The sequence below is a fragment of the Furipterus horrens genome, unplaced genomic scaffold, assembly GCF_987537825.1.
Source record: "Furipterus horrens unplaced genomic scaffold, mFurHor1.1.pri manual_scaffold_1, whole genome shotgun sequence".
Classification (NCBI taxonomy): Eukaryota; Metazoa; Chordata; class Mammalia; order Chiroptera; family Furipteridae; genus Furipterus; species Furipterus horrens.
In genome coordinates this window covers 169,321,492-169,337,576 of record NW_028327171.1, presented here as the reverse complement: position 1 = coordinate 169,337,576, position 16,085 = coordinate 169,321,492, and the positions used below count along the sequence as shown (strand labels likewise).

At 35.3% G+C, this 16,085-nt stretch overlaps 1 protein-coding gene across 2 annotated transcripts in view; it reads left to right on the top strand.

Annotated features, from left to right (window-relative positions):
- The window catches only part of CHN1 (chimerin 1), a 161,899-nt gene that overhangs the window by 42,262 nt on the left and 103,552 nt on the right, over positions 1–16,085 (top strand). For both annotated transcript variants that reach the window (XM_090280829.1, XM_090280832.1), the window contains 4 exons: positions 1,946–1,984; positions 9,219–9,274; positions 11,511–11,542; positions 14,182–14,295. In XM_090280829.1, the coding sequence (XP_090136955.1) occupies positions 1,946–1,984; positions 9,219–9,274; positions 11,511–11,542; positions 14,182–14,295 (241 nt within the window). The remainder of the gene's footprint in view (positions 1–1,945; positions 1,985–9,218; positions 9,275–11,510; positions 11,543–14,181; positions 14,296–16,085) is intronic.

Sequence of the window (16,085 nt, the reverse complement as noted above, 5' to 3'; positions counted from 1 at the left end):
ACTAAGCAGGTTCACCTGAGTTGGCAGTTTTCTTAAATAATTGCTCTTTCCTATACAGTTAATCCTCATTATGCACAGTTTTCTGTATTTTTGCAAATTTGCTAGCATTTATTTGTAATCCTAAAATAAACACCTGTGACATTCTCGTGATCATTTGCCAATGATCGCAGTGGCAAAATATTTGAGTTGCATGACCTGCATATTCCCAGCTGAGTTCAAATTATGTGGCCCTCTGCCTTCTTTAACTCTCATGCTGTAAACAAGTGTCCTCTTCATAGTCTATTTAGTGCCACAATTTTTTGCATTTTTGTGATTTTTTAATTGGTGATTTTGCTGTTTAAAATGGCCCCCAAGCGTAGTGCTAAAGTGCTGTCTGCGATGTATCTTTTGAAGAAAATGCATGTGTTAGATAAGCTTCATTCAGGCATGAGTTATAGTGCTACTGGCTGTGAGTTCAGTGTTAATGAACCAACAGTATACACTAAATAAGGTATTTTTAAACAGAAACACACATAAAATAAAGTTATTTATTGTTTAGTTGATGAAAGTGTGGCGAGAAGCACACAGGAATCTAACCTTATGTTTCCCCTAGGAGCAGTGATTCAGCATTAGTAATTCAGTGTTGAGGTAACTTTATAGAATATAATTATATTCTGTATGGGAGTCAAATGTATTTGCTGCATTACTTTATTCCTGTTCATTTATTCATATAATCTTTTATTTGTTCTTTGAGGAAACATATTTGAACACTTCTACCGGGTGCCAAGCAACTTCTTCAGGATTGACACTTTCCCTGTGGTGTTTTTTTGCCCATGGTTACAGTCATGCAGTGCCCCTCTGACTCAAAGTATCTGTGTGGTATATGATCACACATCATAAATGAGGTGTCAGATTGCATTTACATTGCAGGTTGGGGGCTGGATGTTTTGATGCTATGAACATTTTTACTTTAGCTACATATGTTAGATTCAGCCTTCTCAGTAAACTTTCCAGGAATTGTCTTGCCTTCTTGGAGACCAAGATTTTTAGCATCACATTTCTTAATGGGTTCGTGTTGGTTGCTAGCAGAGCCAGGTGATGTGGCTGGCCACACCTTCCCACACCTAAATGCTGTGTCTGCCAGTTTGGCTACGTGTCCTCGCAGGCAGGGCTTATGACAAGCAATATTAGTCCCCAGCGATGCTTTACTGATGAGAAGTCAGCTCAGACTGGCCCCTCTCCCATGTGTTTGTATTTCCATCTCTTTCCACTGCCTCTTCACACTCTTTCCTGTGTCTGCACTCAAGCGGAGGGAGGGGAAATGGACTTGAAGAGCAGATGTTTACCTCACAGTCTTTGTGACTCCCTAGATACACTCTCTTCCATTGAAGTATTTCTCATTTCCTGGTTTTGATTGTCCAGGGTGTGTGAAGACCAGGACTTGTACCTTGCTGTTCTTCTCTCCTGATGTTAGTAAAACCAGTTATACTGGAATCCCACACATGTGATGGGAGTAATATAGAAATACATTTCTAAGGGTTAAAATTGTCATCTGGTCAATTTGACTGAAAAAGAAAAATTTTAATGATTTCAGGGATCTTTTAGTGAAATAATCATAGAATTAAGCCCAAAAGAACAAATACATTGTTAACCATTATTACCTCAGTAATTCTAAGAAGTGCCAGCAGTAAAAATTATTGTGATATTTTTATGTGATAGTTAAATAAATACAATAACTTTCTCTGAGCATCTTTGAAACTTTACTCCCAAGAAAGTGAGGACCAAGACTAAAAAAAAACCTTTGAATGCTCTTTAGTGCCTAACAGAATGCCTAGGACAAATAGACCTCAACAAATATATATTTGATTAATTAATGATTAATGATTAAAATATTTCATTTAATAATTAAAATGTTTTATTTAAATGTAAATATTTAGTAATGTTAATTTGATGTTTATTCTTTCAGATACAGATGAATATAGACCTCCTGTTTGGAAATCTTACTGTAAGTATACAAAATAATTTTAAATTGGATGGGTTACATAGTGCTTTATAAGTAATATAACAATATTAGGATAATTAGGATCATTTTGTATGTGTTATTGAAAAAGTGATTCACAACAGGGTTTGGGAATGGCGTACAAAAAGTAATTATGGGGAAACAGGAGTGTTCCCACAAAGTCTGTATGTGGCTTGCCTGTCTGGAATGCATCTCATCCTTCTGAGCTTCCACGGAATTCCGTGTCATGGAACCTGAGACTGCTTGTTGACAGTGGATTATAACACTAATGCAAGGAGAAGCTAATTAAGAATTTGAACAATTTAATTAATTCTCAGATCCTGATTCTTTATGTGAGGAAGGAACCTGTTAATGATATTAAGTAAGGATGCTATCTTGATAAAAAGAATGGGTAAAAAGCGACAAGAAAAGTCATCTTCTCTTTTAGAAATTGTCTTCCCAAATATAAAAGAGGGGCATTTGAATTCTTTATTGCTCTTTAAACTTTGCGTTAGAACAAGATTTTTTTCAAAAGAGTCTAGGTTCTTGGTTTTTTATTTTCTCGTCCTTGTTTCCTGGAGAATGCTATTTCATCAAGTAAAAGATATGTCAGATTTTTTTAAAAAGTGAAAATAGGGTTAATATAATCAAAATAGGCTTTAAAAAAAATTCATGTATGCACTATTGGAAAACCAGTACTATAAGCTTTTGTTGTCTGTAGAGTTGAATAAGCAACCTAAAAAACCTGTACTTGAAATATAGACTATTAACATCTTGCAGATGTTGAATTAGTCTACATTTTGATATTCGTATGTTTCTGAAATTTGCTTACTGAATGAGCAGCAATTCAGAGTCTTGGTGGTTTTATGTTCCCAGAACAACAAAAAGTTTTATTTTAACAGGTTTTTACATTAGGCTAATTATAGTAAGCAAAATATGAACAATTTCTGAAAATATTGCCAGAGATGCATTTCCCCCCACCCCTGACGCTGCTTTTTGTTCCTGGGCAATATAGTTCAAAAAATTACTAAATGTTCTTTAACCTCCTAAAGGTTTGTCTCATAATCTCTTTGGTGGGAAGGCTGTTTAAAATTCTTGTCTGCATTTTTTTGGTTTTCAATTTATCTTTGTTCCCTTTGCTCTGACTTGTGCCTTATACATTTTTTATGTAAGAGCATTTATGCAACCTCAGACTGTTATTAAATCATGGTGGTGATTTTGTTCCCCCTGAAGAATTTGATTACTAAATGTAGTACATACAATTTGTATTTTCTGCATCTTCATATGTCTTCTGGCAGCTACCATTTGTCTTTGAAAATGACATATTTCTTTTTTTGGTGAGAATACTGCTACTGAGTTCTGTAGGATTTCTTTTTTAGTGACTTCAATTGCCTGAGCCTCCCCTCCTCCTTCATCATATTTATAGTAGAAACAAGGAGGAAATTATTAGAATAGACTTTCTTTCCTGACTATCAAATGAAAAAACTTCATTCCACTTCAAGGAATTTTATGATTAAATTATGTTAAAGCCAAGTGGAAAAGTTCATTTGAAAAATTGGTCATTTGAGTTTTCTTGAAAATTATGATATTGTCCAAGAAATTTAATATGTACAATTTTAAATAATAAGAAAACATGTAAAAATTGCATTTTAACATTGAAGCAATTGTTATGATACCATACAGACTGTTAAATGTGTTTGTCAAAATTCTGATCCTAGGGAAAAAAATGATTTAGGTTGAGTTTTTTAATTTGCTTTTTGTTTGTTTTGTCTTTGCTACTGTCAGACAATTTTATAGTTTATATTCAGCTAACTGTGTATAAACTCTGTTGAGGTATTTATTTTATACTATCTGAAGAAGCTCATCTGTCCAGGCATCTGCATTTTAATAGGAAAAACTTTTAAAGACTGACAAGCCCATGACATCCTTATTTCATTAATTGAGACTGAAATTTTAAGAAACTGGAGTTGAAAGCCATGCCCAGCACCCTTAATAATTGAGCCATAACATTTTGTTGAATCCTGAGGACACACCTATATATATTGTTTAGAGTTGATAAGTGACAATAAATTCTACAACAGTATTTGGGACTGACAAACTGTAATGCGTTCATCAATTTCTCTGTGATGTGAATTAAATTTTTGTAGTTAAAAAATTTCTCAAAATGGTAATAAAGTTTAAATAGAATGAGATTTTTTAAAAAAATTGAGTTATGTCAGTCCATGTAAGGAGGTAAAGGCAAAACAAAAACTAGTCAAAATGTTCTGATTGTTAACTTCTAATCTGTATTACATCTGTAAAACTAAAAAGACAGTTAAATCTTAATGTCAAAAGTTGCAACTTAAGGTTTGTTTTTCCCGGTCTTGAGCATGGTGGGATCTGTAGAGCTTTTCACAGTGTGCATCTGTGAGAAACATTTTCACTGTGACTCTGAGAAACTAGTTTTACCCATGGTTCTGTTCTGCTTTTCAGTTTGGGTTCAGTGAAGCTTGTGAAAATGTAATTTTAAACCTTTACAAACACAAACCAATGGAAAAAATAGAATTAGCAAGAAGTCTAAGTTGAGGATTCTCTTTAAATGAAAATAATTTTATTGCTTTTTGCTTGAATTAAACCAGAGTCCTAACATGTAATGAATGAGGCAAGCGAGCCAGGTATGGACTGTGAGAAAATGGAGCCCTAATGTCCTGTCTGTAGGAAGTGGCTCACTATTAGCTCCCCTTTGTTGTGGTCATTCACCTAAAACTCTTTTAAAGAGAAGCTGGATTCTCTTTTGCTTTTGTTGTTGGTGTTAAAGCTCTTAACTTTAAACGTTAAAAAAAGGAATTTAAACCAAACATGAGCCAGTTTTGACATCAAGATACCAACTTGTGATTTTGCAACTTGATTAAAAATGTATTATCTCTAGGTGACAAGAAATTCATTAATAATTATATAAGCATTGGCAGGTCTAAGAGGATTTAAAAATATTAAGTAGTTTAATCATATTTCCTCTCAATAATGTAGCTGTTAATTTTTGGTGAATTCAGTTAATGATTATGCAATTTAAATTTCAGCTGAGTTCCAGTTTAAATTACCAAATATTCTAAATTTAAAAGGGCCTAAGTTAATTAGTCTTCATTACTGTGTATAGTTTTTAAATGGTCCTTTTGATGTGTTCCCTGAATTCATGTTCAGTTATACGATATCCAAATAAATAGCAGGTGTTATTTATTTAAAATGAGTCTTAAGGATAGATTAACCATTGGTAGCCAATGAGGAGGCACTTGTCTAAAAATTACTCCTCTCCATGAACAGAACTATACCCTTTAAAATTTATAAAAACAAAGATTGAAATTCTCATATGACAATATGGTCACTCCTTTTTTTTCATACTGACTTATCTTAATGTTTGCTTATTGAAGAGGTAAATATTATCAGTGATAACCAGATACTAGAGTATTTGTTCTTTGAATGAAAATCAGCGTTTTACTTTGCCTAGTAACTTCTAATGTCCTTCTTGACCTCCATTCAATTCTTGTAATTGAATTTCCAAAGCATTTTTTGACAAAAAAGATTGGGTTAGCCAAAAAGTTCATTCGGTTTTAAAGGAAAAGTAAGACATTTTTTATTTTCACCAATAACTTTATTGAACAATGTGTTCATCATTTTGTTCCACTGCTCCTTCAGGCAACTTCATAATTCCATTTCCCCAAAACTTTTTATCTCTTTGAGCAAAGAACTATTCCAGATGCCTTTGCAGTCTTCCAGGGAATTGAAATTTTTTCCATTAAAGAGAATTTTACAAAGATTGAAATAAATGGAAATCCAAAGGTGTAACGTCTGGTAAATATGGCAGGTGAATCAGAACTTCCCAGCCAAGCTGTAACAGTTTCTGCCTGGTCATCAAAGGAGCATGTAGTTTTGCATTATCCTGATGGATGATTATGCATTTGTGGTGACTAATTCCGGACACTTTTCATCTAGTGCCGCTTTTAGTTGGTCTAATTGGGAGCAGTACTTGTTGGAATTAATCGTTTGGTGTTCCAGAAGGAGCTCATAATAGAGGACTCCCTTCCAGTCCCACCATTTGCATAACATCACCATCTTTGGATGAAGACTGCCCTTTGGTGTGGTTGGTAGTGGTTCATTTCACTTACCCCATGATCTTGTCCATTCCACATTATTCTAAAGTATCCATTTTTCATTGTCACAATTTGTTTTAAAAAAGGTTCATTTTCATTACAGTTAAGTAGGGAATCACATGTGGGAAAACGGTCAAGAAAATTTTTTTCCACTTACGTGGAACCCAAACATCAAAGCGATTAACATAACCAAGCTGGTGCAAGATTTTCAATGCTTGATTTGGATATTTTGAGTATGTTGGCTATTTTTTGCATGGTATAACATTGATTGTTCTTAGTTAATGTCTTGATTTGATCACTATCACCTTCAACTGGTCTACCTGACCATGGAGCAACAAATCCTCCAGCAACAAATCTCCAGCACAAAACTTTGCAAACCACTTTTGACACATTCAATCAGTCACAGCACCTTCTCCCATATACCGCACAAATACCGTATTTTTCGCACTATAAGACGCACCTGACCATAAGACGCACCTACGTTTAGAGGAGGAAAACAAAAAAAAATTCTGAACCAAATGGTGTACTAAAATATTTAATAAAATGTAACAGAATAATATTTCAACCATGTAAAGTGAAGAGCAGTCAACAGCGGTATTAAGAACCATCATCACTGTCATTAACAAATGAAAAAAGACTTTAAGGTTCAAGTACTCTTCTAGTTTTCTGGGAATCCCAAGAACTCATCATCGTTAGTGTCAGAATTTATGAAGCTCAGTTGCTCACAGTCACTGATATCACTTTCTTCGCTATCTTCATACTGACCAGACGCCCTGAGATTCAGCAGTAAAGTGGGACATTTAAGCCTCCCGAGGGTTTCGCGTGGGCCCACCACTTCCTCTTCTAACAGCTGTCGCCACCGCTGACAGGTCAGGTAATACACATCATGGTCTGTGATGCAATATTTGCTCCATAAGATGCACAGACATTTCCCCCCTACTTTTGGGGGGGAAAAAGTGTGTCTTATGGAGCGAAAAATACGTTTTCTGCATTTCAGTTGTATTTTTACCTTTCTTGAAATAATAAAGCATAATATGCCAAAAATGTTGCTTATTTTCTTCCATCTTTAGTATTAAAATGGCCACACAAAAATTCACCAATTTTAATAAGTTTTTAAAAAATGCACATTGTTATGACAGCTGTCATAATACAACCTAACAAAATTGCTTCGAATGAAGTTGAAGACAACTAAACACTCACTACTAGAGATAATATGGGAAAACCAAGCGAACTTTCTGGCAAATCCAGCTAACTGCTCTTTTGAGAATTACTGATCAAAACAAATGTGAACCGAATTTCCACATGTTAGAGTTATAGTTACCAATATGGAGGGATGGGCCTGAAGAATTCTCCTTTTTTTGCCAATTATGTTTGGCTTCTTTCTGAAGGATGGAGAGTTACAGACGTCTCTGGGTGATGCACAGACAGGTGGTTTCAGTTCCCTCTTCCTTTCCTTCCTCACCTCAGAACTCCTCCCTTCAGACCGTCTTTCTAACCCATTAAAATATATTCACATGAATGTTTTTGAAAAACTAACTCACACAATAAAATTTTTTTAATGTGCTGTCTTTTTAAGGGATTTTTGCAAGCTGGAGGAAAAGGCAAAAGATTGCATTTCTATCAGTAGAATTTCAAACATTGCTAAATAAGAAAGGGCTTTGTTTATTTTTTTCTTATTTTTTAAGCAGGAAAGCTGTATCTTCTCAGTACCTTTTCATTATAGCATTACCATGGTATTGTTGGGATGATGAACTCAAGGTACATTCTGATAATCAAATATTACTGTAAAGAATTTTTTATATTACTAGCAGTCACCTACATGTAATCGTAACTGATCTTTATTGTTTACTTTGTGCCAAGGACTATTTGTCTTTTACAGATAGTAAATTATTTAATCCTTTCAGTATTCTATGAGGTAGAAACTATTTTTATCTGCATTTTACAAATGAGAAAAACTGAAGCACAGTATGCAGAGCCCCAGTGTGCAAACCAACCCCAGGTGGTCTGGTTCAAGGCTTCACATTCTCAAGTGCAGTGCTGTTATCTCCTTTACAGAGCAATACAGAATAGTGATGATGTGTCTGTTCTCAGTATATATGTTGTATGTACATATATATGCATGCACATTATATAGTCCAATTATATATGTGTATATGTATAATCTAATTGGATATATTTATATATATTCCTGCACTATATATAAATGAATATGGTCAGAGGTGAAGCCTATATAATGATATTTACTTGAAATCCGAGTCATTTATTATCTGACAATACCAGATGTCTGGGATGTTTGATGTTATAGTGACAAAATGTGTATGTATTTAAATACAGTATTAATTTAAATTCAATTATATGTTTTTATGTATGTTGAAATAGAAAACACATTCCCTCTAAAAGATGAATTTAGATATACATAGACACATTTTCTCTGATAACCACACATTCTATTCTTTCTTCATTTCAAATGAAAAAAACCTAAGGTATTGGCATAATTTTTACTGATACATTTTGAAATAGCATAAAAATTATCCCCTCTTTGGCAAGTTATTTCAGTACCTGATTTTTTTTTTTTTTTTAATTCATTTGCCCTAGTTGTATAAGTGGTGGTAACTTTGGCTCAGAAATTTTGTTTTTAAGGGAGATTATCTTTGAAGATAGATGTTCACAATATAAATAAGGGAGAAAAACAGTGTATTTGTTACTTCTAGCCTATAAATTCTTATTTTAGTTTCAAGTTTGATACTCAATAATGTACTTAAAATATATATAATCATTATTGGTTTGTGTCAGAGAGAAACTTTATGTAATATAGCCACAAAGAATTGGGGACAGTAAATGATCGGTTATGTGATTCTGGAGAACAGAATCAAGTATCCAGTACTGATTTGTTGTAAGGTAGAAAGACACTTGTTTGGATTATGACTTTTCTATTGGTGCTTGCTCCTGGGCTTTCACTAAATTTAGTTTGGTTTACTTTCTTTGCTTTGTTGATAAAAAAATAGGGGCTGTACCACAGTTTTCTTGTGGACATAAAAAAGCAGCCAGTTTGTGATTCCTAATATATTCAGAAGTTCTACATAAGAGAAACCCTTTTACTTTCTACCTTCTTGCAGTGTATCAGCTGCAACAGGAAGCTCCTCATCCTCGAAGAATTACTTGTACTAATGAGGTGGGTATAATGAAACTGTCACAATGAAATGTCTCTCGATTATTTGTTTTCTAAACTTGGACCTTCTTCAGTGACTTGATTATTTGTGAAATTAACCATTTACACTGGTTGTCATGATAAAATTGTCACCTGAATGCATATTTATTAACATTCTCACTTGAGATTACTGTCACTATTTAAAAGACTGGGAACACAGTATAGAATATGACAGTATAGTTTTAAGTGATGGTCAGTATTTTTTGTTCATGCATTCTTCTTCCATTTTTTGTTTTATTCTTTGCTTTTCAAAGCGAAGTTTGAAGGCATCATGGAAATAGTATTGAAGTAATTTTTCCTTTAAAAAGATGTAAATCATGATGTAAAAATAAGCAAAGGTATAGACAGTTCACCAAAAAAATAGAACATATGACTATATAGGAAAAGATGTTCAATTTCATTAATAATAAGAGAAATGCACATTAAAACACATGGCAAGATCATTTTCACCTTTCAGATTGGCAAAGTTCAAAAGTTTAGAATGTATTTAGTTGGTAAGCCTGTGAGGAAACAGACACTTACATATTGGTGACACTTAAAATTTTATGAGATTTTTTGTAATGTCTAACAAAACTATACCTCATTTATCCTACCAGCCCAAGTTATAGGGATTTACCCTGATGAATTACCTATACAAATATGGAATAACATGTACTAAAGTTTTTCACTGTAGGACCATTTGTAGTAGAGTATTGGTTCAAAAAACCTAAATGTCTGTCTGTAGGAGACTGAGTGAAATAAGTATAATACCAAAAATAATAAGATTTCTATGAGTTGATATGGAATGATATAAAATAGTAGTGCACGCTGTGATGCATAGTTTTTCATAGAAACACATTTTTCCTTACAGTATAAATAAATATCTCAAGTTTGCTGAAAACAATATCAGACCTTGACGACCAGCGGGTAGGTAACTAGACTTGGCAATCAGGCTCTGTGTACAGGTTAAAGGACAGACATTGAGTGGCTTTGAGAAATGCCATTCTTAAACTAATTCAGATGAATCAGTGTCAAACAGACACAGAGTTTGGGCTCTTTTTGTTATTCATGAATAAGAATCCCAGTTGTATGTTGGGCTCTACAACCTTATAACCTTGAACAAGTTATCTAACCTCTCTGATACTCAATTTCTTCATCAGAGAATGATGATACTATCTTATAAGGCTGAAATGGAGTAATTCATATTTCATTGTGAAGATTAAATGATCTTCCTATGTAGTTAAAACACATAGCACATAGTCTGAACTTAATAAATGTAGTCTAAGGTGTCCTCCAGGCACCTTCTAGGGAAAGCTTATTCCATTTCTATGATTTTGCCGCTAGGCCTGCCTTCCTGTCATTCAGGACCCAGTTTAATTATCCTCTTCTCAGAGAGGCCTATCCTGACCATCCATTGGCTTCCCTTTTACACTGTCCATTCTTATTTTCATTATAGCACTGATCACTACTTCCTCAGGTCTTTTTAAATTTTTTTTAAACTTCTCTATTGTCTCTTTCTCCTCTCATTAAAAAGAATGTAAGTTTCAAAAGACTGATGACAATGTTGTCTTACTTCAGTGATGGGTCTCCTTCCAGGCATGACAGTGCCTATCATGTATTTGCCATTCAGTAATTGTTTCTTACATGAAGCAGCAAATACTCTCTTTCAGTCTATCCCAGTACAAGGTCCTTAGAATCCTTTCTACTGGGCCTTTCTCTATCTACGTACAGCCAGCACACCTGCCGTGAAAAGCTAGGGGAGATTAACTGTGGTGAGGAAAGGGCTGATGGGAGAACAAAAAGGCAAGATTATATTGCGATGTTAACATAAGTGGGAATGTGGAGTAACAGGAAGGGAGAGGATGGGAGAGAAAGTCACAATCTGTTCTGACACAGTTGTGGCATTAAGTTTTTGCATGTTTTGTTTTATTTTTTGGATAAAGTGATGTAAATATTTTTTTCAGATTCATAAAATCCTAGAAACGAAAGATAATTTAGTCCAACTCTTTTTATATACAAAGTGTTTTATAGATAAGGAACAAATCTGAGAGGTGAGGTGACCAGTCCAAATAGCACAGTTAATCTGCTGATAGAACTGGACTTCCAGACTCTGATTTTTTTTTCTTTTTCTCAATATATACTTTAGTTTGTCACATATACAAAATGTTGAGTAATGTTCTGAACATTTGCATTTTCACAAATATCTTTTTTTCCCCAATAGGTAGAAAACAGACCAAAGTATTATGGAAGAGAGTAAGTATGGATTCTCAGAAAACATTTCATAGATTGGGATAGGTAAGAAAGACAGGTAAATGGATGCTTTAGTAAAAATAAAAGCAAGACGAAGGAGGTATTCAAGTTTGGATTAGTGAAATTATTTTTCTGGTTACAAATGTAATTATTGTAGTTGGTAAAAACAGAAAATAAAGACAAGTATAGAGACAAAAATAGCAAGGGGAAATGTATGTTATAATGTTAAAATAAAGATGCAAGCTATATAAGTAAATAAATAGTCTTAGAAGTATGTGGAAAATATATACGAGTATATACGCATATATGAGGTCTGTCTGGAATAAGCCCGGCCATTTTTAAATAATGAGAACAGTTTGCACAACATCAATGTAACCTGGCAGCCAAGTAGTGTGAACTGGAATGTGCATGCGTGAACAATGACTACTTCACTGTACTAGTCAGTGGGGTGGTAGACGCTGTTAGTGAGCATGCGTATTATGTGGCTGTGGCATTCAAAATGACTGAGTGAGCCAACAATGAACCAGCATCAAATTTTGCATTAAGCTTGAATGATCCTCCACGGAAATTGTTCAGGTGATTCAGAGGGTCGCAGCTCTGGGTAACTGGTGATTGGCAGCTCATTACAATGCACCCACTCATGCATCATGTCTCGTGCAGAGTTTTTTTGCGAAATATCAAATCACCGAGGTGACTTAGTCCCCCTACAGCCCAGATTTGGCACCCTGTGACTTCCGGCTGTTCTTAAAACTAAAATCACTTTTGAAAGGGAAAAAAATTCAGACCATTGATAAGATTCAGGAAAATACAACAGGGTAGCTGATGTGATTAGGAGAACTTCCAAGGTGCCTTCTTTAAGGGAACTAAGGCATCATTGTCCTATGTACAGTACTTCTTTTATCTTGTATCTTCTTCAATAAATGTCTCTATTTTTTCATGTTACATGGCTGGATACCTTCTGGACAGACCTCATATTTGTGCATATTTATATATATTAATCAATAGATATATACACATGTATGTATATACATAGTGTGTTGGGGTATGGGTGGTTTATTTTATATTTATACTTCATTTAGGTTTCATTTAAACTGTGCAGTCATGTGCTGCGTAATGATGTTTTGGTCAATGACTGATCGCATATACAACAGTGGTACACCATATAGCCCAGGTATGTAGTAGGCTATGCCAGCTAGGTTTGTGTAAGTGTACTCTGGGATAAGATTGCCTAATAATGCATTTTTCAGAATGTGTCCCTATTGTTAAGAGGCACATGACTGTATTATTAAAGGTAACCCTATAAGAAACATTTTAGTGCATATAGCTTTTTATGGTGTGAATTTTGGGGTCAACTGTTATGAATAGGTTTAAGGTTTTTAAAATACTGTTGCCACGTTTTGTTACAACATTTGTTTTCTTGAATGGCATTCTTTCAGTTGAGTTTTTTAACCAGCTAGATATTATTTTTAAATTTTACTACCTTTATTCATTAATGACAGGTAAACTTAAAATAGTGTATCAATATGCTAATCTAATGGTAGGGATAGGTTACCATCTTCTTGCTCCAGCAGAGCAGAGTGGACCTGATTCTGAAAGATTGAGGAATCTGTGAAGATAAGAAAGTCCAGACTGTGGTTAAACCTAGCTGTTGTAATTGTCATGATTTCAACATACCTACCATAAACTGTTTCAAGACTTAAATTGAGACTGACCGTTTCCATGAGGAAAAGCTCCAAAAAGTTGCCACCTGCAACCTTTTAAGGTTTCTAAATGTTTAAGGTGCCATTTCAGGGCCTTTTAAATATATTATTCCAAATTCAAGAGACTGTTGTCTTGTTTCGTTTTACCGGTAAAAACTGCAGTTTCATTAGAGCAGTCACTTCATTCAGTTATTTTTGAGTTACTCAAATGACGTAATGTATGTGTCAGTTCTTTGTAATTGCAAATCCCCATAATAATGCAAGGTGGTTTTATATTTTTAATATTAATCATCAGCCACCACTGTAATATTTTTTCTTTTTCAATTTTTTAGGTCTGGGTGTTATAGATGAATCTACTGTGTTTGTGTAAAGAGTGTATTTATTCTCCTTCATCCTTTATTTCCCTTTAATGAAAAATAGGTTTTAGCAAGGAGCGAAAGCAAGTATTACAGCTCTTTGCTTTTGGCTTGAGTACCCAGCGATGCAGATTATGCACATTATTGGGCAATCATGCCAATTAAGGGCAACCCAGGGTCTTGGAAAATTGCCAGCGTAGACTCAGCCAAAAATTTGGAGCAGTGTTATTAATGAGAAAAGAAATGGGACACATTTCTGTATATTTTTAGCATGCCCATATGGTCAGACAGATACTTAAGAAGGGCACTGTTTTCTCAAGAGAGGTGGTTGATCTTCCTTTTAATGGATAGATGTGAATTTTGATTTTGTGATTGTTAAATGGATTGGGTAGCTACATTGGTGCTTGCTGTTTTTATCACCACAGAGAAGCTGGCCAGGGGCCAGGCCCAGAGAAACAAGCATAGTTAAACTGACTGCTCCCCTCTGATTATATGGCAGTCTAGAAAACAACAGGAAAAGGTGGGGGTGTTGCTTTATTGAAAAAGGTGGAAGGCATGCAGTTTCTCTGTTGACTTTGTTTCTTAGGTTTCACGGCATGATCTCCCGAGAAGCAGCAGACCAGCTCTTGAGTGTGGCTGAGGGGAGCTACCTCATTCGGGAGAGCCAGCGCCAGCCAGGAACCTACACTTTGGCTTTAAGGTTGGTCTTGGACCTGTAATTATAACTATGCTTCGTTTAAAACCCTGTTAATAGAGGGCTTTAAATTTTAAAAGCATCCAGCATGTAATTGAATTGGTTCTTGTTTTCTTGGGGCCTAATTACCATTTTAATAGCTTTGAGGCCCTTAAAAAATTCCTCATGAATGGTGGCACTCGGTAATTAAGAACTGAAAAACTTTTAAAGCATTTTTATTGGAGCTGCTTTCCTCTGTTTCATCTTGAGTTCTCTCCCATATGTCCTGCTGTGTCAGCTCCCATCTATTTCTTGAATGAGACAAAGAACTAAGAAAAGATCTCTGTAACTCATAAAATTAAAGCCAATGCCATTGCTCTTCGTTTGGCTTTTGGTTGAAGCAGCTTTTTGTTGGAGCTCTTGGCTCTTTCCTGTCAGCTAAACTCTGCCTAGTGTTTTGGCTGTCCGTAGCTTACAGTACTGTGCCCAGAAACAAGTATTTCCATTTACCCTGCAATAATAACAGAACAATAACACAGCAGCATGCTTATCCGTTGGGCTTACCTCATGTCAGGCCTCTAACCTCACTTAATCTTCACAACTCTAGGATGGTACCTTCCCCACTTTACAGATAAGGAAACCGAGGAGCTAGAGGTTGAATAATGTGGCCAGGGCTTTACATTTAATAATTCTTATAGCTGGTCTTTGAACCCAGGCAATCTGACTTCAGAGCCTGCACGCCTCTTTATCAGTCCACACTGCTGCCTCTCCGGAGGCTTGGAATAATTACCCATTGTCTTTGTCCAGTCCTTCATTTGCTCGTTCATGCACTCACTCATCTGTTCTTTGGAAAAGCCATAAAAATAGAAACTTCCAAACAAAGAAGTCAAAGAAATAACATTTCTTTCATGGCCACAGAGAGAGAATAGAAAGCTGATGTTACTGCTTAGGACTCAGATACGTCCATGTCCGACTTCTTCACTCACTCATGCCTGTGGGAGTGAGCAGGGACTGCTCTTATCCCCACCCAGCAGGTTTAATATCAATCTTTCCGATAAAAAGAAGGATATAATTCAGTATTACTTTACACTGAATTCTGAATTAATTGCATGCTTGGAGAACAGAGCTTGTTACAAGAGTTCATGGAACTTGCTTTTTATGGCAAAGGATAAAGTGTTAGCCCCCCTTTGATTATATAATAATACTGTTTTTCAGGTTTAATTTATGGCATACAGGGAAAAATCTGGCCTGGGAATTTAAATACCTATTTGTTTTGCCACTGAAGGAACTAGAAGACTGATTTGGGGGCAAACCACAGAACTCCTTAAAGTCAGTTTCTTAAACTTTCTACTCTGAACATTTTTTAACTTTAGAATTCTACAGCACCACATTGCCAAGAAGTCTGGTCATCTGAGTGTCTGGGGTAAATAAGCCTTGGTGTAAAGTCTAGTGGATCACAATAAAGAAGAAGGAGGTCCATTGAGAGGAGAGAGAAAAATCTGCACAAAACCCTCTTCCTTTCCCCTCTGTTGCTGTCTTCTTACCTCCCCCCAAGATCACACCGTATGTTACAAAACTGGAATTTTGAACTCAGCTTTGCCCCATTGCGAAGTTTCCTCACCTTCCATTATACCACATTGCCTCTCATAACACGCTATCATGCACCAGCAAGCTGTAGGGCCATGGAGAAAAGCAGCACCCAAACCACCCAAGCTCCCCTCATTCCCACACCCTCGCTCAATTTGTCTAGATTATCTAATAGTGAAGAAGACTTTTTCTTCCTGCTCATCTCTCACAGCCAAACCTAACAATCTTTT